The 22,496-nt window shown below is 38.3% G+C and overlaps 1 protein-coding gene across 5 annotated transcripts in view; it reads right to left on the bottom strand.

Annotated features, from left to right (window-relative positions):
- Nucleotides 1–22,496, bottom strand: part of Mtmr2 (myotubularin related protein 2) — an 82,049-nt gene that overhangs the window by 15,743 nt on the left and 43,810 nt on the right. For 3 of the 5 annotated variants that reach the window (XM_004661919.3, XM_045145428.1, XM_045145429.1), the window contains 7 exons: nucleotides 14,757–14,832; nucleotides 10,729–10,823; nucleotides 10,414–10,524; nucleotides 9,295–9,396; nucleotides 7,845–7,928; nucleotides 4,182–4,331; nucleotides 2,056–2,244 (listed from right to left, as the gene is read on the bottom strand). In XM_004661919.3, coding sequence (XP_004661976.2) covers nucleotides 2,056–2,244; nucleotides 4,182–4,331; nucleotides 7,845–7,928; nucleotides 9,295–9,396; nucleotides 10,414–10,524; nucleotides 10,729–10,823; nucleotides 14,757–14,832 — 807 coding nt within the window. The remainder of the gene's footprint in view (nucleotides 1–2,055; nucleotides 2,245–4,181; nucleotides 4,332–7,844; nucleotides 7,929–9,294; nucleotides 9,397–10,413; nucleotides 10,525–10,728; nucleotides 10,824–14,756; nucleotides 14,833–22,496) is intronic. The other 2 variants (XM_045145427.1, XM_045145430.1) reach the window with 2 other exon arrangements.

Genomic DNA, 22,496 nt, shown 5'->3' with positions numbered 1-22,496 from the left:
CCATGTTTCTCCACCAAGCTCATGTTCTGCTTCCCACATGGGGTCCTAGGTCCTGCCTCCACATGGGCATATACATCAGCCCTAGCCTTCTTCCTATTTTCAAATTTCCCCATAAATAAATTTAATAATTTATTATCTATCCTTCTTGGTCTGTTCATTTGAATTGTTTGTTAAGAATAGGCAAATGTCCAAAAGTTGGAGCTCATAATCTCTCCCTGAACTCCAAAATCTTTGTATCGAGTGAGACTCATGAGTTACCTTTAGGGGATGATAAGAAGTGGTTTCATTCCGAAGAAAGCTAATAAAAATAAGCATTTATCTTGTCTTTTTTTGTATGAAGTTAACTTAGGGGTTATCCAAAATATAGATTAGAGAAAGCATGCATTTACAGGAAGAATCCAGAGAGCACCTTTTAGAAAGCAGTATTTTGCAACCCCAAGTGACTTAATGTATCCAGATACCAAGTACCAACAGCTGCTGACCTTTTGTGTACCTGCCTTATGGTATTATTATAGTGCTGTCACAGGGATTAAAACTAATCTGAACAATATCCAGTGCATCTGACATAAATTCATGGACAGAATAAAAATGACCCACACCATGACTTAGCTAGCATAACGTGGGCTGTTAGAACTCTACATGTAAAACATAAGGAAAACTTAGTCAAGGAGAGCACTGCAGATTTAGAGACTTAAAGATGGACTGAATACACTATTCTACAAGGTAAAACTAAACTAGAACCTGAGGATACAAAACTGTGGTTATGAAGTATAAAGAAATACTGAAAACATGACTATAGAAGAGAAGGTACTTTCAGCAGGGTAGAAGGTGATAATGCCTCTAGAGGGGCACACATGGATGATTTGTGGCTGGCAAAGATTTCAGTTCTAGATGTCGGCCATAGCTATGAAAGTATCCACTCATCACACAGTAACTTACCAAGCTATAAAAACATGTTCCCACTATTCACAAAAACATGTTGCAACAAGGATACATAGTTTATAAATTAGAAGGCAATTTCCAGAGTGAGTATGTATTGGGTATTTAAAACAAATACATAGGGTGAGGAAGCTAACAGGTTACCTTGCCACCTTTTCTGCTTTGCTCTTTCATCCTAGAAACCAAACCTAAGTCTTAGTCATGCTCATTTACGACAAAAAACAGGGAGAACAAGCAATTGCTAGAAGAGTATACATGAGCTCTTCCGCTAGCAGCTTCATTTACATGATCTTAAATTTACAACCTGTAAAAATTTCGAATGTCATGCTTCTCCCTCATCTTCTTGAAAGAGAACTTTTACAGGGAATACCTACCTAGAACTTACAATGCCTTTTAAACAAAAGCAGATGGGGCTGGGGAGATGGTTCAGGGATTAAAGGCACTTCCTTGCAAACCCTGATGGCCCTAGTTCAATTCACCCATGTAAAGCAAGACGCACAAAATGGTACATGCATCTGGACTTCATTCTAATGTGCCCCCTCTCCCCTCTCTATGTCTCCTTACAAATAAGTAAAATTGAAAAAACTAAGCAGACAGAAATAGTAAGGAATATCCACAATGATTTAAAGGATGATCATCTACGTGCTACTCATTAAGGGATAGATTAGATAGAAAGATAGGTAGGTAGGTAGGTAGGTAGGTAGGTAGACAGACAGACAGAGAGAGAGAGAGACAGACAGATAGGTCCAACCACAGTTGAGTATGGTTAGTTACACCTTAAAATTAAGAATAAATTTTCCTCATTTTAAGAATTGTGATAAATATACACATAAGTTTGAAAATACAAGCAATGTTCAAGGTATACAGAGTTTAGAGTGTTTTATAGTATTTTCATTGTTTTGTTTCTACATGAACTAATTTCTGTCTAATGCATATAAACTGCAGTCTTAGAAAGAATCCATCCAAACTTGAGATCCTATCGTCAAGTAAAGAACCACAGTCTAACCTCCAGTTTCCCCTCTGTAAAGCTTAATTACTGTCTAGCTCTCTGGCTCAGATGACTTCCACTGATTCATCAAACTATTTGCAATGCAAATTACAGACAGAAATTCTCACCTTATTTGCAACAGCATTAACACTTGGCCGGGCATCAAATATAAAGATTTTGTGCGACTGGGCATTGGAATCCATGATGGCTTGAAGATATTTCTCATCTTCTTTGCTTCGTTTCCCACTTACTCCTACCATGGGCTGGCTGCATCTAGTGATTGTGGCTTGACTTTCAGGGTGAATCCATGATAAAACCTAGATAAGGGGAAAATGGTAACATTTCCTTCAATATTCTTCTATTCTTATAATTTTCAAATCTAGTGATCTATAAAACTCTTTCTCAGGAATCTAAAATCTGATCATGAGAGGATAATTCAGGCTGTCAGGAAACTCACCTCCTTTTTTTTAAGCCAAATCTGGCATGTGGAAAGCTTGACCTAATTTTGTTCTTGTTTTTCGAGATAGAGTTTCACTTCAGCCAAGCTGATCTGGAATTTACTATATAGTCTCAGGGTGGCCTTGAGCTCAAGGAGCAACTATCTCTGTCTCCCAAGTGCTGGGATTAAAAGTATGTGACATCGTGCCTGGCTTGATCTAATTCTTAATCAGATATTGACTTGTGAAAGTCACTGACTACTGAGATACCTTGTCTTAGGAAAATATATATACTTAAATAGCACCAAGTACACTCTATGTTTTTATTTTTAATTATGTTTCTCCAAGGTAGGGTGTCCCTGTAGTCCACGCTGACCTGAAATTCACTCTGTAATCTCAGGATGGCCTTGAATTTATGGCAATCCTTCTACCTTGGCCCCCCAAGTGCTGAAATTAAGGGTATGAACCACCACACCTGACCCCACTCTTTAAAAATATATTTATTTTATTTTATTTGCAAGCAGAGAGAGACAGACAGACACACACACACACACACACACACACACACACACAGAATGAGTGTGCCAGAGCCTCCATCTGCTGCAAAGCAACTCCAGATGTATGTGTCCTTTGTATGCCTGGCTTTATGTGGGCATTAGGCAATTGAACCCAGGTTGTCAGGCTTTGCAGGCAAGTGCCTTAACTGCTGAGCTATCTCTCAAGCCCCTACACGCTACTTTAAAAATTTTTAAATATATCAGTAAAAGAGCTCAACTTTTTTAATCTTTGGAATCTATGAATTTTATACCTAAAATTATTTAAGTTGGTTCATTTCTAGATATAGTTTTAAATCATAATTTTATAGTTCTTTCTTGGATTTAATGGAAAAGAACATTTACTACCATGACTAAACATCAAATAAAGAAAGTAATGCTCAGGACAAAAATTTTCAAGTTAGGAACTAGACGATTCTGTTTTAAGTTTTGTAATTTTACAGTTTATAATTCTCAGGGCTGAGGAGATGGTTCCTTAAAATGTTTGCTGAACAAGTATAAGGAACTGAGTCCAGATTCTAAGGACATATGTAATACCTGGGTACAGAGGGTTCCAACTATAATTCTAGCTCTGGAGAGGCAGAGACAGGAGGATCGGTGCCATTTGCTGGCCAGCTAGCATAGCTAAGTTGGTGAGCTCCAGATTCAGTGAGAGACCTTGTCTCAAAAAATAAGCAATTAAACCAGGCGTGGTGGTGCAGCATTCGGGAGACAAAGGTAGGAGGACAGCCATGAGTTTGAGGCTACCCTGAGAATCTATATTCCAGGTCAGCCTGGACTAGAGTGAGATCCTACCTCAAAATCCAAAACAAAAAAAGCAATTAAGGAAGACACCCAATGTTGACCACTGGCCTCCACACCCATGTGCACACATGTATCTACATGTACCACATGTGCTCACAAGCATACACACATACAAGCACGCATGAATGGAGAGCAAACATTTAGGTATGGAGGTGCACGCCTTTCATCCTAGCATTCAGGAGACAGAGGTAAGATGATCACAGAAGTTCAAGGCCACCCTGAGATTACATAATGAATTCCAGGTCAGCCTGGGCTAGAGCTAGACTCTACCTCAAAAACAACAACAACAACGGGAAAAAAAAAGAAAAAAAGAAAAACAACTCACTTGATAATTCAATCTCTTGTATCTCCACGTCAATTACTACTTTCATTCTATACCCATTCTTCCAATTCATTAAGTAAAGTAGGGCATGAGGGAATAAGGTAGAGTACAAAAGCATCTGTAAAGTCCCTACTTACTGGGATCCGTCCCCTTGACCTGAAGGATGCCACTCTTTTCAATTCCTCATCAGGAATGTTTGCTGGCACCACCAAGAGAGCAGGATACGTGTCACAAAGTTCATAGCGTTCATTTATCTTTGTTATTCTCCAGCTTTCATTTGGAATTCCCTACACATGAAAGCAAACATAGGATAGAGTAGTAAAATACCAAAAGGCGCTAGGACAGTAGTCATCTAAGTGAAACTCTTGAGTTCCCACTGTTTATCATCTGAACTGCTGAAATAGCGATGGCTAGGCTCTTAGTAAGAAACATTATAATGTAGGGATACATGTTCCTTTTTGCACCAAATTCAGTGTTAGTAGGTCTATTAATTCTTTTTTTTTTTTAATTTTTTAAATTTTTTATTTATTTATTTGAGAGCGACAGACACAGAGAGAAAGACAGATAGAGGGAGAGAGAGAAAATGGGCGTCCCAGAGCTTCCAGCCTCTGCAAACGAACTCCAGACGCGTGCGCCCCCTTGTGCATCTGGCTAACGTGGGACCTGGGGAACCGAGCCTCGAACCGGGGTCCTTAGGCTTCACAGGCAAGCGCTTAACCGCTAAGCCATCTCTCCAGCCCTCTATTAATTCTTATTAAACAGAAAAAAACAAAATGAAAGAAACTATAGTAAAAATATTTATTTTTTTGAGACAAGCCCAACAGACTGGCCTTTTATTATGTGGGGCAGGGGAGAGGGAGGGAGTTGGCATGCCAGGGTCTCCAGCCACTGCAACTGAACTCCAGATGTGTGTGCCACTTTGTGCGCATGTGCTACCTTGCACACTTCTGTCACCTTGTGTGTCTGGCTTATGTGGGTTCTGGAGAGTCAAACATGGGTCCTAAGGCTTCGTGCCTTAAATGCTGAGCCATCTCTCCAGTCCCAAAATATAACTTTTCAGCATCAACTATGCATAGGCACTATACCAGACCATATAAAATGCAACACAATGTACTCAAGACTCATTAACTTTTTTCCTGCTCTGTCTGTAACTTGACCAAAGCTACACATTAGGCAATTCTATGTACATTCCAAATCTCTCCTTTGTACATAAAAAGACCTTTTTTTTGGGGGGGGGGGCTTTTTGAGGTAGGGTCTCACTCTGGTCCAGGCTGACCTGGAATTCACTATGTAGTCTCAGGGTGGCCTCAAACTCATGGTGATCCTCCTACCTCTACCTCTCAAGTGCTAGGATTAAAGGTGTGCACCACCACACCCGGCAAGAGGAAACTTTTTGTTTAAGGAAACTTTACTCTCCTGGTTTATTAAATTGTTATAATATTTGAAATAGAAGCACAGAAGGTATTCTTTAAGGAAAATTTTTCATGCTGTTGCCAAAGAACACTAGAATTAATACAGATAAAAACCCTCACAGTAACTGGGTGGTAAGAACATTCCATAGAGCTGTTTTCCTAATCTCCTAATCATGGTTTGTTTTTTCATTATAGCCTGGTCCTAACTTGCTCTTATGATCCCCCTCCCCATAACTTTACACATTCAAGGTAACACTAAGATTCTTCTTTATAGCTAAAAGGAAAAGGACTAAATTAAGTAGTTTTCAAAAAGCAATTACATATTATAACAAATATCATAAATTACCAAGTTTTAAAATGTGGCATTTAAGCAAGGAATTTATCATATTTATCTCTTCCCTCCTCCTTGCCTCCTATACTGATCAATGACCAATTCTATTTTTCTTCTAAACTATCACTTTCTCTCAGTCCTCAAATCCAGGCTATTATGTGTTTTCTCCTTTCCATACACAACTAGCTTCCACAAGAAACTTTTAGGGATATCAAAAAGTAATCATCTTCCTTTACCTAAAATTTATCAGTAGCTACCTACTTTCTTGCTTTCTTGCCATTGTACACTCTAGCAGAAACAAAACTCTTGTCCATTCCCAGATGACTTCATGCTTCCTCCCTAAAATATTTGTTTCATCAGGGAGATCATTACAGTATATTGTTAATGTGCTTGCTTAGATCTTCCATTAAATGTGGGAGAATTATGTAAGTTGTCAGAATCAAAATGGAGTCAACTGTGTCAATTTAAGTAAAAATAAATATAGCTGGGAGATTAAGCAGGAGAGGGTTTTTGTTTTTGTTTTTGTTTCAAACAGAGAGGTAGAGAGAAGAGGGAGAGAATAGGCATGCCAAGGCCTCAAGCCACTGCAAACAAACTCCAGACTCATGCACTTTTCTGTGCATCTCTGGCTTTATGTGAGTACTAAGGAACTGAACCTGGGTCATTAGGCTTTTACAGGCAAACGCCTTATCTGATGAGCCATCTCCCCAGCCCAAGAAGGAATATTTTTTTAAATTTTTTTGTTTTGTTTTTATTTATTTGAAAGCAACAGACAGAGAGAAAGGGGGGGGGGGGAGAATGAGCACACCAGGGCCTCCAGTCACTGCAAAGGAACTCCAGATGCATGCGCCACCTTGTGCATCTGGCTTATGTGGGTTCTGGGGAACTGAGCCTCGAACCGAGGTCCTTAGGCTTCACAGGCGAGTGCTTAACCACTAAGCCACTTCTCCAGCCCCGGAAAATATTAATGTATAACTGATAGTAACTATCTTAGCTAGTGAGCCAGTGTTCAAAGAACTATGAAACATTTCCCAAATGTACTTCTGCAGGAACATCTGCCCAGCTACTGTACCCCTGAATAGCAGCTCCATACTATGAATGTACTGTTTGCTACCCGTTGGTGAAATTTGATCCCTTCTGGCTTTGTGAAACAAACCTAAAGTACAAGTCATAAATGAAAATGGATTATTGGAAATCTTAGCTTAAGGTCTTACCATTGTGGCCACACTTATTTTAAAAACTTCCCTTTGCCTCAAATTCTTTGAAGGAGCCCACAGCATACTGTTGCACATGTACTCCCACTATATGTTTTAATATTCCCAAATAAATGTCACTACTCCTTGGAGAATCTCTGGTTCTGTTTTTGTTTTAATTATATGGTTATGTTTTGTATTTTAGCTACTAGCATTTAATAGGTATTATATGAATTGATGAATGTGGCAAGTGTGGTGGCACATTCCTTTATTCCCAGCACTGGTCCAAGATAGGAGAATCGCTGAGTTCAAGGTTAGTCTGAAACTACATAGTGAATTCCAGGTCAGCCTGAACTACTGCGAGAGACCCTACCAAAAAAAAAAAAAAAGAATTGTAATCAGTAAACCCTACAAAACTTCTAAGAAATAAAACTATCTTCTGAAGTTTTCTTGGAAAACAATGAGTCAGTCAAGAGAGTCAAAGCAAACATATGAGATTCTACTGCATCATACTCCAAAATCCAGAGAGGTATTCCCAACTCTCTCCCACCACCCCATATCCCTAAAAAGTCGCTAACATAGGAACCACTGTCATCATTGGAAATATCGCATTCTTCAAGTAGGTGACAATATGGGGCAACAATGGAAATCACTGACTTATTTTCCTTAATGGTTAAGTAAAGATTCATAAAATATCATCAGCATATTTTGAGAAGCAATTCAAAGGAAATGAAAGCCAAATTAATCAGGTTTCACCTTCACTTATAAACAAAATCTAACAACAAAAACAGTTTACTTTTACTCACTGTTTTCTTTGTAATAAAAAGAAAATAAAATATGAAAATTAATATAAAAAGTACTTACCTGTCTTCTGTACTCTAAAAGAGGGTCATATAGTTTCCACCCATTTTCAGGGAATACTTCTTTATATTCAAAAGCAAAAAGAGGCTACAAAAAAAGTCAACCATTAATAGTTTAGAGAAACAGTAAGAACTTAATGAATCAGAAATATTAAAAAATTAATTACTTATCTATTTCTATCTTTTATATGTTGTTTTAGGTTCTGTTTTCTATTTGAATTTTTTAAATTTTTACAACAATTAATAAACATTGTTGCTGTTTACATGTTTTTTTAGTATCGGAAAAACAGAGACCCACAAATAAAATCTATCAGTGGCTGGCCTATTTCCTTCAGATCCTTTTGGAAGCTTTTAAAAGTTTATTACTACGTAATGAAAGTCAAGGCATCTACTATGACTGTGACATCCCAGACACCAGCAGTAAAACAGCTGAAATTGATGTTATGCTTTCTAAACCACAATGAGTAATCTCTGCTTTTTGTTTTTAGTATATAATCAACATAACAAAAAGATAATTTTTACAACTGTAGAAACAAGTATGGCATTAAAAAATAAAACTTGGGGCTGGAGAGATGGCTTAGTGGTTAAGGTGCGTTCCTGAAAACCCTAAAGACCCAGGTTCCATTCCTCAATGCACAAGGTGGCGCATATGCCTGGTGTTCATTGATAGTGGCTGGAGGACCTGGAGTACCCATTCTCATTCTCTCTCTCTCTCTCAAATAAATAATGTAATTTAAAAAAAAAAAAAGAAAAGAAAACATGAAAATGGAATGAGAGAACTGCTATTGATCCCTACATCTAGCTGTGCTTCCTTGGTACTGATCTCACCTCTAACATGTGGACCAGCAATTGTCCCAAATGGCTAGTCTTCAGTGACAGTCCCAACTAAAAGTAGTTCAAATCCTAAAGAAAACTACTTGTAACTTTGAATCAGAGAAATACCTTTAACAGAAAAATTGTATAAGCTGGGCCTAATGGTACAAGCCCAGGATACAAGTTATTCAGAAGCCTAGGACAAGAGAACTGAAAGTTCAAGGATAGCCTGAGCAATGTAGTTAAATCCTGCCTCAAAATACATACAGACATATACACACAAACACACACAAAATCAGTACTAAAATGTACCTTAAAATAGCTTTCACAGCCAAAGAAACTAGCTCATACAAGTTAGATTAGGCCTAAATTAGACATCTAATTAAACAGCAACACAGGTATATAATTCTAGAGATTCTAGATAACCTATGTAAGTTTCTTTATACTAATAATTATAATGCAAGTGTTTTCAAAGAAAAGAAACATTTTGCTGGGAATACTAGGGAGGCAAAGGTAGGAGGACTGCGGTGACTTCAAGGCCAGCCTGGGACTACAGAGTGAGTTCCAGGTCAGCCTAGGCTACAGTGAGACCCTACCTCGGGGGAGGGGTGAGGGGGAACAACAACAACAAAAACATTTACCAGGCTGTTGGAGATGGGAAATGCATATTTCATTAGATTCTCAAATATGGATCTCCTTGTTCGCCCCTCAGGCTTATGAGCAAATCGTAAATTCCTAATATCCTAGAAAAGATGTTGGATCCAACTTAGTTTGTTTACTTCTGCTTTACTGAATAAATAAGGTTACTTGAAACTATCATGTACATGTTAAGATCTGTAAATAATAGATACAAAAACTAGACAACAGCCCCTGAAGAAAAGGAAATTATAATAGTCCACTGGAAGAAATAAAAATACATGGCCCTCTATTCCATAGCAGAAAGTTTACTTGTACAGGAGCAGTAAAGGGAGTGATACATGACTAGACACTACACCTGAAGCTGAGTGGGACCAGTACACTAACAACCTCTGTCTACCTTCTGTCATGAATTTATTAAAAATTTAATTAGCTGTCATTACATTTCCATCATATCTGGTGATTATTTTCCTACTTACCATTATCTTCCTATTTACTATCCCTTCCTAGGATTCATTTCTATGTAACATTTTTTTTCCTAAGTCCCTTGGTGCTAGACAGAACCAAACTCTGACTGAAGCTCTTCCTTCATACCTTATCCAAGTTCCATCTGCTGGATGGGAAATTCTAAATGCTTTGGTAGTTATCTTCCAGGAATGACCCTACAATCAGGTCTAAGATCCAGGTCCTTTTCTATTAATTGATCTCAAGAAAGTTTCCATGGTTAGATGGGATGTAATGTTTATATTCTCATTTACTGTCAACTTACAATATGTACAAGAATAATTTGGGATTAAGAATGGAGAAGTGGTACCATATGACTATAGGGTTTTCTTCTACTAGAACACAATGCAACTATGCAATCCATTTGATATATTGAAAACCAGTTTCCAAACACAGGTTCTATTTACTAGACAGCTTTTTTCTTTTTTTTTGAGGTAGGCTCTCACTTTAGCTCGGGCTGACCTGGATTGCACCATGTAGTCTCAGAGTGGCCTCGAACTCATGGTGATCTTCCTACCTCTGCCTCCCAAGTGCTGGGATTAAAGGCGTGCACCACCACACCCGGCTAATAGACAGCTTTTTAAAACAAATATAATATATATATATATTATAAAGTTCACCTTGCACACAGTTTCCAGTCCATATGAATTTTCACCTCGGCTAGAAGCACCACCAATTTTTTCTACTCTACTAATCACTCCAAGTGAAGCATCTAGAACAAATGGGGGATCCTACGAGAAGAAACAAAAGAAAACTGAGCAACTGATAAAAATAAAAAAAACTTGCTTACCATGCATAGCACTCTGGGTTCAATCCCCAGCATTTTATTCCCAGAAGTTAAGAAGAGCCAAAAAGCCTTCAATTTGAATAAAACTGGCTGCAATCATCATACACATACACATGTATATACAAATATTGAATCCAATACATCTTACCCGTTCTATGCTCTTGAAATATAATCTGTAATTTGTGACAGTCAGCGTTCCTCGTACTGCACCAGTGAAGGGACATATGTAAGTTACATCTTTGGCTGAAAAGACAAAACATTCATAGTTTACTTGACATTGTGTTCTATTAAGCATAGCTTACTCATTTTACAAAATAATTCTGACAGCTAGTCTAATTCATATTGAAATAAGTCACAGATTCAGTGATTCCAAGAAACTCTGAATCATAAGCCATGCTTCCAACCTTGCACTAATCTGGTGAGGGCATATAGAATAAATGGAAGGACTAGAGAGGTAAAGGGAGTTCTCTTCCCAAGACAGAAAAAAAAAAGGTCAAAGATGATAGTATCTGGATAAAACATGTGGCTTGGGAGGAGAATGCCAGCAATAGTTAAAACCAGCATTTATCTCTCAGTTTCTAGACCACTTTCACCCACCTCTTGGTCTTCTTGGCCACAGTAGTTTTCACCATTTTTTTAAAAAAATACAATACCCAAACATAAGCAATCTCAGAAAGTAGTGCCACTTTTGTGCATCACCAGGCTTTAGGTGGGGTACTGGGGAATCCAACCAGGTTATTAGGCTTTGCTGGCAAGCTCCTTAACCACTGAGCCATCTCTCCAGCTTGGTATTAGGTTTTAAAACATTAACTGATTAACCAGTACCTCAAAATATTGGCTACCAGTATAGAGTTCATAATGCCCAATACAAGGTTTTTAGATCTTAAGTTCCTTCCATGCCATTAGGGCAGCTAAACAGTAAATTAACAAACAGGTCTTGCCGGCGTGGTAGCGCATGCCTTTAATCCCAGCACTGGGGAGGCAGAGGTAGGAGGATCACTGTGAGTTCGAGACCACCCTGGGACTCCATAGTGAATTCCTGGTCAGCCTGAGCTAGAGTGAGACCCTACCTCAAAAAAAACCAAAAAAACAAAACAAAACAAAAAGTCTTTATCATGTTAAGGAAGTGCAGGACAATTCTGTTATAAATAATGAGGTAAGACACACACACACAAATGCTTCTAGACTGTAAGTCTTATACAAATACAAAGGTCTATACTGATGTCACTGCCGACATCAGCAGCCTCGGGGCTTTGTCTTTCCTCTAATGTTGCAGTCATCATGGAGAAGGAGTTCAGCGGGCTTATACCAAGTAGAAGGGAAACAGACTGACTAGCGCCCTTAGCACAGCAAATGATACTGCCAGCCATTACTGGACACCTAAGACTGTAGTTTAAAATGTATTTTTCTGTTTTTCATTTGTATACTTAATTTAATCTCAATAAATCTTTAAGTACAAAAATTGCTAACAACTTTTTGATAGAAACATCAGGGTGAAATAAATGACTCATTATTCCAGAATCAGTAACTATAAGGATTAAGACTTGAATCTTTTTCTCCTGACTAAAAACTAGAATCTCAGTATGGAAAGATGGCTTAGTGGTTAAGGCTCTGGCCTGCAAAGCCAGATGACCCAGGTTCAATTCCCAAGGACCCATGAAAGCCAGATCCACAAGGTGGCACATGCATCTGGTGTTCATGTGCAGTGGCTACAGGCCTTAGGCATGCCCATATTCATTCACTCATTCATTCATTCTTTCGTTCCTTCTGCCTGCCTCTTTCTCTCTCTCAAATAAGTAAAAATAAATTTAAAAAAATTCACATTTCCTTTCACAGCATCAGGCTCTTTCCTGGCAAAGCTACAGCACTAACTTAGCATCGTCTGCTGAGTATCTGCCTTCTCTCTAAGAGGCTGAGCAAATGCAATCAGGGAACACCTCTGTGGCTTTGGCCAGGCCACAATACTATGACATGGTTCATTCCTAAGGCATTCTTTTGATGTTTCCACCACCTTAGAAAACCTAAACCAAAGACAAGCATGTTGGCACATACCTTTAATCCCAGCACTCAGGAGGCTGAGGTAGGAAGATTGCCACCCATGAGTTTAAGGCCAGTCTGGGACTACAAAGTGAATTCCAGATCAGCCTGGGCTAGAGTGAGATTCTGCATTAGAAAAAATAAACTAACCACAGAATTATATAAGTAAATGTAAAGTCTAAGGTCATTTTACATGAAGATATACAAGTTCATCCTAATCTTAAAACTTCTAATAAATTTAATATTTTGAAAATAATCAACTCTGTAGAGATGATTTTTAAAATGAGAAAATTTTAATATATTTTATATTCTTCTAAATTTTGCATTAGTAATACTAATGTGGTATTAAAGTATACATTTCAAAGTATTCCAAGATTTACAAATCTTGAGTTTTCAAAGATCAAGAAAAGAATTCCTAAAAGTTTCTGTGAGGTGTGCCAAGATGACCTTAAGAATACACATCCAGGAAGAGGACAATACATACACACAAATACATTACATGAGAGCATAAGGTCTGTGCATAGAAACAAAACACATGCTAATGAGAGAAGGAAGTCCAGTAAGCCATGGGATCAAAGAAGCATTCAAACAATACAGAGACTTCAGAAGAGCCTGATCCCATTTCAGAAATGGGAAAGTAAAGAACACATTTCGAATGTTCAGTCTTACTTTATACCACACTGTTACCACTCTTTCCCTCCCTCCTTTCACTTCTCCCACATAACTATACTGTAGATTAATAATTAAAGCTGTGTTCTTGGCCCTCACTTCATAATTCTCTGGGTTACTTAAGATATAATCAACAGAAAAAATACACATGGCAGAGGTATGTATGAAGTCTTAGGGAATTGCTGTTATCCAAGGAAGGAGACCAAGGACAGAAACTTGAATGGTAATGTTGAGTCTTTTATAAGAATATATATCATAGTGGATGCAACACACACACTGGGTTCACAACAGCATAAAATATATTTTTTTTTGGGGGGGGTTCAAGGTAGAGTCTCACTCTAGCCCAGGCTGATCTAGAATTCACTATGGGGTCTCAGGGTAGCCTTGAACTCACTGTGATTCTCCTACCTCTGCCTCCGAATGCTAGGATTAAAGGCGTGCGCCACCACACCTGACTAAAATAGAATTTTCATCAGCTATGTAAGCCTTAGTTTCTTCTTCACCAAGCAAGGCTAATATTTTCCTCATAATAGATGATTAAATGAGGTAGTAATTGTATCATAATCACTACTGCATATACCTAGCACTGATAATATATACCTAGCTCATTAACTCATTCAGTAGACTGAGAGCTTGAATATACCTATTATTAATATATAAAATTAATATATGTAGAGAGAGATTTGAGTAGGATTAAAAAAAGATTGAGGAGGTTATTCCTTATGTCAAAAGCAATAAGACAAATAATAATCCTCGGAGTTTCTTTAAGATGCTAAATTTAGTTGTCATTTACAACCCATTTAGAGGGCACTTCCTTCCTTTGAAATGCTTGCTTTTACACAAGAAATGAGACCTACCTACCCAGGAAAAACAAAGCATTTATTAAACCTTAAAAAATGATTCACAGTAAAATGAAAAATGGCATCTACTTTAACTGCCTGACATTTATTCCTAAACTATGAATATATTGTAGACAATCATACAAATCAAAGGGATGAGGCCAAAATATAGCTTTCATCCTCATTTCCAGTGTTCATCCACTCTATTGTAACTATTAGGTTGCACAGCAAAAGATGTCTGCAAACAAATGGCTTGTTTTGCAATGGATACAAAGTAGTTTCACCTACAAATTAGCCTGAGTTTATTCAAACAAGATCTTAAAAGGTACATTCATCAAAACAACAACAAATCAACAACAACAATATCTGAAAGTAGTCATTCAAAACAATGACAGTTTTCTTCACAGAAGTCAGTAACAACTTAGAACAAGATCCAATTTGCACATTATACTAAATCCTATAGTACCAACAGCTATGGGTCTATGTGTAGTCCACACCAAAAGGCTGGAAGGCTGCCGCTGGAGAATGCCTGAACATTGGTGTCTCTGTCAGCAATTTATCTTCTACTCTGGGGGACTGAAAAGGCTACATAGTCAGAAAGAAGACAAGTTTCAAAAATACCATTACAGACCCATGTCCTTAATATTTTCTCCTGGCAGCAAGGGTGGTTCTTCCATTTCTGCTAATTTGTTTGACTCCCTCAGGACCTGGATGGGGTGAGCGGGGACAGGCAAAAAGAAGCATTATTTATTCAAAAGCTATTTTTATATTCAAATTCTGCTTGTCTTATTTCAAGTTCTAATATCTTATTACACTAAAATCACATGACAGAAACATGTAGTGTTGGCATGTATAACATGAAGTTGCCTTTTCTTCTAAAAGCCTTTGCTAAATATCTAATAATTACAAAAATATATAAATATACAAAAAATTGCATGTTTTAAAACAATTCTACAGTAGCCTAACAATATAGTAAGTTTTATATCCTCATTTTTCATAGGTAAAGAAAATAGGACAAAGTGGCAGTTAATTTAATAAAATTCTCATAACAACAATGGCAGTCTGGATTTAAATAACAGGAGACTTCAAAGCCTTTACACTGAGGTCAAATTATATCTTTGTGTAGAATTAACATTTGGAGAATTTGTGTGTTGCATTGTATTCAAGTGTGTGCAGGTGTATGTTATGTACATATGTGTGTGTTTGTGTGTGTAGAGGCCAGAGAACAATCTTAGGTATCATCCCTTAGGAATGCCATCCTCTTTTTTTTGAGACAGAATTTTTCACTGGCCTAGAATTTGCCAAGTGACTATACTAACTGGCCAGAGCCTAAGGATCTCTCCCTCCCAGTACTGGTTATTGTAAGCCACCACCATGCCCAACTTTTTTGTATGAGTTTGAGGGATCAAACTCGGATCCTCACTACTGAGCTATTTTTCCACAACTCAACATTTAAATAATGTTGATAAAGATGCTACACTTTTCCAAGAATGCAAATAGAAAAAGGTTTCTACAGAACTTTTACAGAAGTTAAAGTGCAGAAGACACCCTCCCACCCACACACACTGCTGCCATATGGGTAATCTTGCAACAGGTACAAAAAGCCTTCTGCCTTTCCCTGGTCTTACCTTATCCAACTCTCACTAATTACCCAAGTTTCTACAATTTGGCCTTGTCACCTAATTCAATATCTTCCAGGCATCCTGCTTTGTCCCCAGTATCTTCAAGAAAGGGGGGTTAGTCTTTGATTTTGTCTCTTAGCTACATTTGCCCCTGTCTATATTTACTGCTTCCTTGAAATGCAGTATGTTGGCTAAACTTCCACTCTGGCCATTCTTTGTTAGGGACCTAGACTTATTCCCCCATTACTCAACTCCTGGACAATCAAATCTACTTAGGGCTTTAACTTCAATATATATTGCCAGCTGCGGTTGTTCTTAGCTCTTATCATTCAAATGCCATCTGGATCTTAACAGACCTGACATGGATTTGTGGCAACTCTCAACTAATTCAACTGTGTATTTTGTTGAATATGCCATTCTGATGAGGACACACAGCACTGACCAGATGGGAGCTATCTCCCACCTTGTTTAGGTTAAGAACACAAATAGGAAAAGATTTTTTTTAATGTCATGTTTAGCTTTGTCCTTTCATCTAAACCATACAAACAGAAAACCTCAAAGAAAGGTAAAAAGCAAGAAATTCCAAGGGAGCACCACCACTGCCTCACAGGCTACCTTCTGAAGGCCTTCAATGCCAAGTCAGCTGTCTCCCCACACACAGGAGCTCTCATCTCAAACAGACCACTCTAGCTGCCCATCAGTCCTTTCCCCTATCTGATTCCAAGATGAGATTAAACCCTTCTGAACACCCAATAGTAATACAACAGGAGCCAGAAATGTTTTCATTATTTATTACCCACATTATGAAAGTAAAAGAGAAATAAGCAAATTTTATTTAATAATATATATTCCTTAATTCAATATTTTCATGTTAACTTTAACATGTGAAAATTTTTATTATTTTCCATTCATTGTTTTTTCATACTGGCCTTTGGTATTCTGGACATATTTATTCTGTATTTATAGCAAATCTCAGTCAAGACCAGCTCCACATTTTACAGGTTTATCCACCACATGCTCATGTAATCATTCTACTTTCTTCCTGATGAGCAGGCCATTCCTCACTTTAAGGGAAAGGCAGAGAGAAGGAGATGAAAGAATCACCAAGGGCTGGTCCTAACCACAAACCATACATTAATGGTCTAAACAAAATCATTGTTTTGAAAGTTTAATAATTTTTCTCATAAGTAATGTACTACCTAAGGAACTCAACAGCAGTGTACACATACACATATAAGAGTATATGAATAGTAAGTCATTTAACTTTTAGTTATAGTGTAAGGTAGTATAAATATATCTTATCATCTTGTATAGGGGGACAAAGAAGCTTAGAGAAGTTCATTCTTTGGCCTAAAGGTACTTAGTTGAGTAATGTCATATATGCCAGTCTATAACTCAAAAGAAGTCATTGTTCAAGGTCATCTTTTTCAGTGATGCCTAGGTTGACGGTCCCTGAAAAAGTCTTCTAAGCAGTCATAAAGTAAGTCATAAAAAGGGAAGAAGTCAGTCTATAAAAATATTTATGCAAAAAACAAGATAAGAAAAATTTATAGTAAATGACAATACAGACTTTTCAGGTTCAAACACTGCCACATACTCAGCTGAGTAACCTTAGGCCAAAGTATTAACCTCTGTAACTAAGCTTCATTATCCTCATATACAAAATGACAAGACATATAAAATACCCCACACTGTAACCTAAAAAAATTAAGTGACTTACTACTATTAGAGCATTTCTATCAGGGTTTGCTGGCACATATGATGTACTGATACTAAGAATTTCCTCCACTTGTAGGACCTAAAGAATAAGATCAAGGACTACAAATAATTACCTTGAAAGCAACTAAGTACCTTGAAAAAAATCAAGGAATGTTACACATGTAATAAAAAGGAAAATGGTTTATCCTTCTATTAATTGACAACTTCACTCAGAAATAAAAAGTCTAATTATAATTAGATAGATAACTTACAAAGCTATGAATTCTCATATTCCAGTTATATCATCTTGACATCCTCTGTATATTTATGCATTCAGATGTAAAACATGTATACTGTGTATGTAGGAAAACAGAGGAACTTTCTCAGCTCAGTAATTTTCCATGTGCCTCTAAACTCACTCTTCCCTCCATTCCTTTCCTCACCCTCACCCCTCCTACACACACACTTTCTTTCTCTCTCACACACAAACATACATGCAAATCAAGACATTACCATAAAGAAAACGCAGAAACCACAATCTAGAAGCTGGAATGCTTATGTCAGTTATCACGTGAAATAATCAAATAGTAGAAAAAAAACATTTTTCTGAAATGGGAAATACTAAATAATGATGATCTAAAAAGAAAGGATTATCTGTAAAAGTTCCCAACTCTACACCCCTACTTTCTTTATGCACCTAAACTGAGAGAGGAAATATGAACTATTTTTCACTGGCTACTTAATACAATGAGACTGACAATCTGGACAAACAAAACTCCTAACAGGGAAAGCCACAGACTAGCATCTGGGATAGATTGTATTGGTTACAGATTTGAAAATACATCCGAATTCCAGCACAAGGGAAGCCCTTTTCTTTTATAGCATAGGCAATGACAATTTGGTTTTCAGATGAAACCACAGGCAGCAAAAAGTAGGCACTATTACCTAACAACAAAAAAGGTGATCAGCCAGGCATGGTGGAACACACCCTTAATTCTAGCACTCAGGAGGCTGAGGTAGGAAGATCACTGTGTGAGACTAGCCTAGGACTATAGTGAAACCTTGCCTGGATTAAAAAATAAAAATGATTAAGGAAAAACATCCTCTAGGAAGCACCACTTCATGTTACTAGTCATGGTATACTTTTCAATACCATTGGTCATTAAGATCTGTTGGAGTTCTAATCACCAATACCTTCAAATGTGACCTATTTGTATATAGGGTCAACTGCATATATCATCTGTAAAGAAAACTGTATAGCAGAATGCATCCCAATTCAGTATGTTGCGTGAGCTACAAGAAGACAGCCACACGAAGACACAAAAGACCATGTCAAGATGGGAGCAGATTGGATGGAAACACCTGTAACCCAAGCACACCAAGAACTCCTGGCCTTCATTTAGCTAGGGAAAGTCCGGTAGAGAGAAAGAGAGAGAAAGGATGTACCAGGGCATCCAGACACTGCAAATGAACTCCAGACATGTGGGTCATCCTGTGCATCTGGCTTACATAGGTCCTGGGGAATTGAACCTGGGTCCTTTGGCTTTGCAGACAAGTGCCTTAATCACTAAGCCATCTCTCCAGCCTAGTAGTTGTATTTTTAACTTTTTTGTATATGTGTGTGTGAAGGATTTGTGCATATGTGTATTATGTGGGCACATTTGTCTATGTGTATGATGAGTATGGATGCCACAGGTATCTTGGCCAATCACTTTGCACTTTATTTTTTTTTTGGTGGGGGGGAGGCTAGGGGAGAGGTGTTGAGATAAGGTTCACTTTAGCTCAGGCTGACCTCATTCTATAGTTCCATACCAGCCTTGAACTCACAGCAATCCACCTAGCTTTGCCTCCTACTGGTGGCATAAGGATACACAGGGACAGAGGGCTAAGAGAGAATGAAGAATTAATACAAATTTTGTTTGAAAATGCCACTGATATAAACTAGTACTTTGTATGTTGAAAAAAACAGAAAAATGAATACTGGGATTAAAGGCATGCGCCACCACACCTGGCTACACCTTATATTTTGAGATAATGTCTTACACGGAGCATAGAGCTCCAGTTAGCCTAGGTAGTCTGCAAGCCCCAAAGAACTTTTGTACACCTTCCCAATGCTAGGATTATAGATGCAGGCTTCCATGGCCTGAACTCGGGTCTTTATGCTTGTGCCAAAAATATTTCCCCAGCCCTATTTTGTATTTTTATTTATTTATTTGAAAAACAGAGAAAAGATATAGATAGAATGAGAGAATGGACAAACCAGAGCCTCCAGACATTGCAAATGAACTCCAGATACATGTGCTACCTTGTCTATCTGGCTTACGTGAGTCCTACATCTTTTGGCTTTGCAGGCAAGCGCCTTAACCACTTATGCCATCTCTCCAGTGCTACAGCCCTATTTCTGACTTTCTGAGGAACCACCACTTTGATTTCCATAATGGCTATATTCTTTATACTCCCAAGCAGTGAATTTTAAATGTTCCTCTTTCCCCACACCTTCACCAGCATTTGTTGTTATATGCTTTCTGGATGACAGCCCATTATGGCTGGAGTGCAATGGGGCTCTCAAAAATACATTTAATTTGCATTTCCCTGATGACTAAGGATGATAAACACTTTTTAAAATGCTTACTATCGGCCAGGAATGGTGGTGCATGCCTTTAATCCTAGCACTCTGGAGGTAGGAAGATGATCATAAGTTCAAGGCCAGTCTGGGACTACAAAGTGAATTCCAGGGCAGTGAGAAATGGAACGTGAAGGGACACAATAGACCTGGTTAAACATCCTCCTGTGCAGCCCTTGCCTTTAGGCACACATAATGGAGGCCACCACCCAAGTTGATCTTCCTGATGACAGATAAAGGAGAAGTTTCAGAAATCATTATCACAGGCCTTATTGCAAAATGCAGGTGTTTGCTGTTATGTAAGAAATGGAATGATGACCTCTGTGCAATCTTCCATGACAACCTCTGTGCAATGTTCCAAGTACCTCTCTGTTTCTAAATACCTTCATGAGTACATAGCATAGAATGTTTCTTGCCTCAGCTCTGCCTAATTTGGTATTTTTTTTAATTTTTTAAATTTTTATTTATTTGAGAGAGAGAGAGGGAGGGAGGGAGAGGGACAGAAAGCGGGAGAGAGAATGGGCACGCCAGGGCTTCCAGCCACCGCAAACAAACTCCAGACATGTATGCCCCCTGGTGCATCTGGCTAACGTGGGTCCTGGGGAATTGAGCCTTGAACCGGGGTCCTTAGGCTTCACAGGCAAGTGCTTAACCACTAAGCCATCTCTCCAGCCCCTAACTTGATATTTTTAACTTCCATCCTATTTTTACAATGAACATCTTGTGGTATTCTCCAATAAAAGCTGACACTCAGGCTGGAGAGATGGCTTAGCGGTTAAGCGCTTTCCTGTGAAGCCTAAGGACCCCGGTTCGAGGCTCGGTTCCCCAGGTCCCACGTTAGCCAGATGCACAAGGGGGCGCACGCGTCTGGAGTTCCTTTGCAGAGGCTGGAAACCCTGGCGCGCCCATTCTCTCTCTCTCCCTCTATCTGTCTTTCTCTCTGTGTCTGTCGCTCTCAAATAAATAAATTAATTAATTAATTAAAAAAAAATAAAAATAAAATAAAAGCTGACACTCCCAGCAGTTCAAGGCTGCATCCTGAATCCCAACCTCTGGGATGCAGACCTGGTGCACCAGTCTCTTTCTTTTTTTTTCTTTTTCTTTTCTATCATTTTCACCCAATAAAATTTTGCCTCACATTCCATGAGTCAATGGTCTTACTTGTGTGATATGAGACCCCATAGCAGGCAGCCTGGGCTAGAGTAAGACTCTACATCAAATTAAAGAAGTATGTGTATGTGAGTGTATTCCAATTATATTTCTTCTTTCAGTATATTTCTTCTTTTGATAACTATCTCTTTAATTAGCACATTTACTGATTGGTAGTCTTTTTTTTTTTTTAACTTTTGAAACACTTTACATAGTTTGGTTATTAGCCCCCTAAATGAAATACAGCTGGCAAAGATTTTCTTCCATTCTGTAAGAAGCCTGTTTGCTCAGTTGATAGGTCTTTTTCTATGCAAAAACATTTTAATTGCATGTAATCCCATTTGTTAATTCTTGGAGTTATTTCCTGTGCTATTAAGAGTTCTGTTCATAAAGTTATTGTCCATGCCAGTATCTTGAAGTATTTTCCTGATGTTTTCTGCTAGCAGTTTCAGGTTTTAGTTTTTAAAAGCAGGGTTTTGTTTATTTATTTATTTGACAGAGAAGGGGGGGAAGATGGGTGCACCAGGGCCTTCAGCCATTGCGAATGAACTACAGATGCATGCACCCCCTTGTCCATCTGGCTAACGTGGGTTCAGAGGAATCAAACCTGGGTCCTTTGGCTTTGCAGGCAAATGCCTTAACCACTAAGCCATCCCTCCAGCCCAGGTTTTAGTTTTTAAATTAAGGTGCTTGGTCCAATTTGAATTGAGTTTTGTACAGGGTGAAAGATATTCATCTCATTTTATTCTTTTGCAGGTAGCTACCCATTTTACCAGTACCATTTGTTGAACAGGCATTCTTTTTCCTTTTTTGAATGCTGGAATTAAAGGTATGTGCCACCACACCCAGTATGAATAGGCATTCTTGTTCCCAGTGTATTTTTTTTGGGGGGGGGGGTAACTTATGGTCTTCCTCTAGCCCAGGCTGACCTGGAATTCACTATGTAGTCTCAGAGTGACCCTGAACTCACAGTGATCCTCCTACCTCTGCCTTGCAAGTGCTGGGATTAAAGACATGTACCATCATACTGGGCTTAGTGTATGTTTTTTGACACCCTTGTTGAGTACTATCTGTGGCTTTTCTGCATGGCTTTATTTCTGGGTCCTCTATTCTGTTATATTGGTCTATATGTCTGCTTGTATGCCAATATCATACTGTCACAATTTGTCACTAGAGCTCAGTAGTATATTTTAAGGACAGTTATTGTCATTCCTTCAGGAATGACTTTTCTGCTTAGGACTGCTTTGGCTACTCAAGGTCTTTTGTGCTTCCATATGAA

The sequence above is a fragment of the Jaculus jaculus genome, chromosome 3 (genome assembly GCF_020740685.1).
Source record: "Jaculus jaculus isolate mJacJac1 chromosome 3, mJacJac1.mat.Y.cur, whole genome shotgun sequence".
Classification (NCBI taxonomy): Eukaryota; Metazoa; Chordata; class Mammalia; order Rodentia; family Dipodidae; genus Jaculus; species Jaculus jaculus.
Note: the sequence above shows the minus strand (reverse complement) of the source record. Positions and strands in the feature narration are given on the sequence as shown.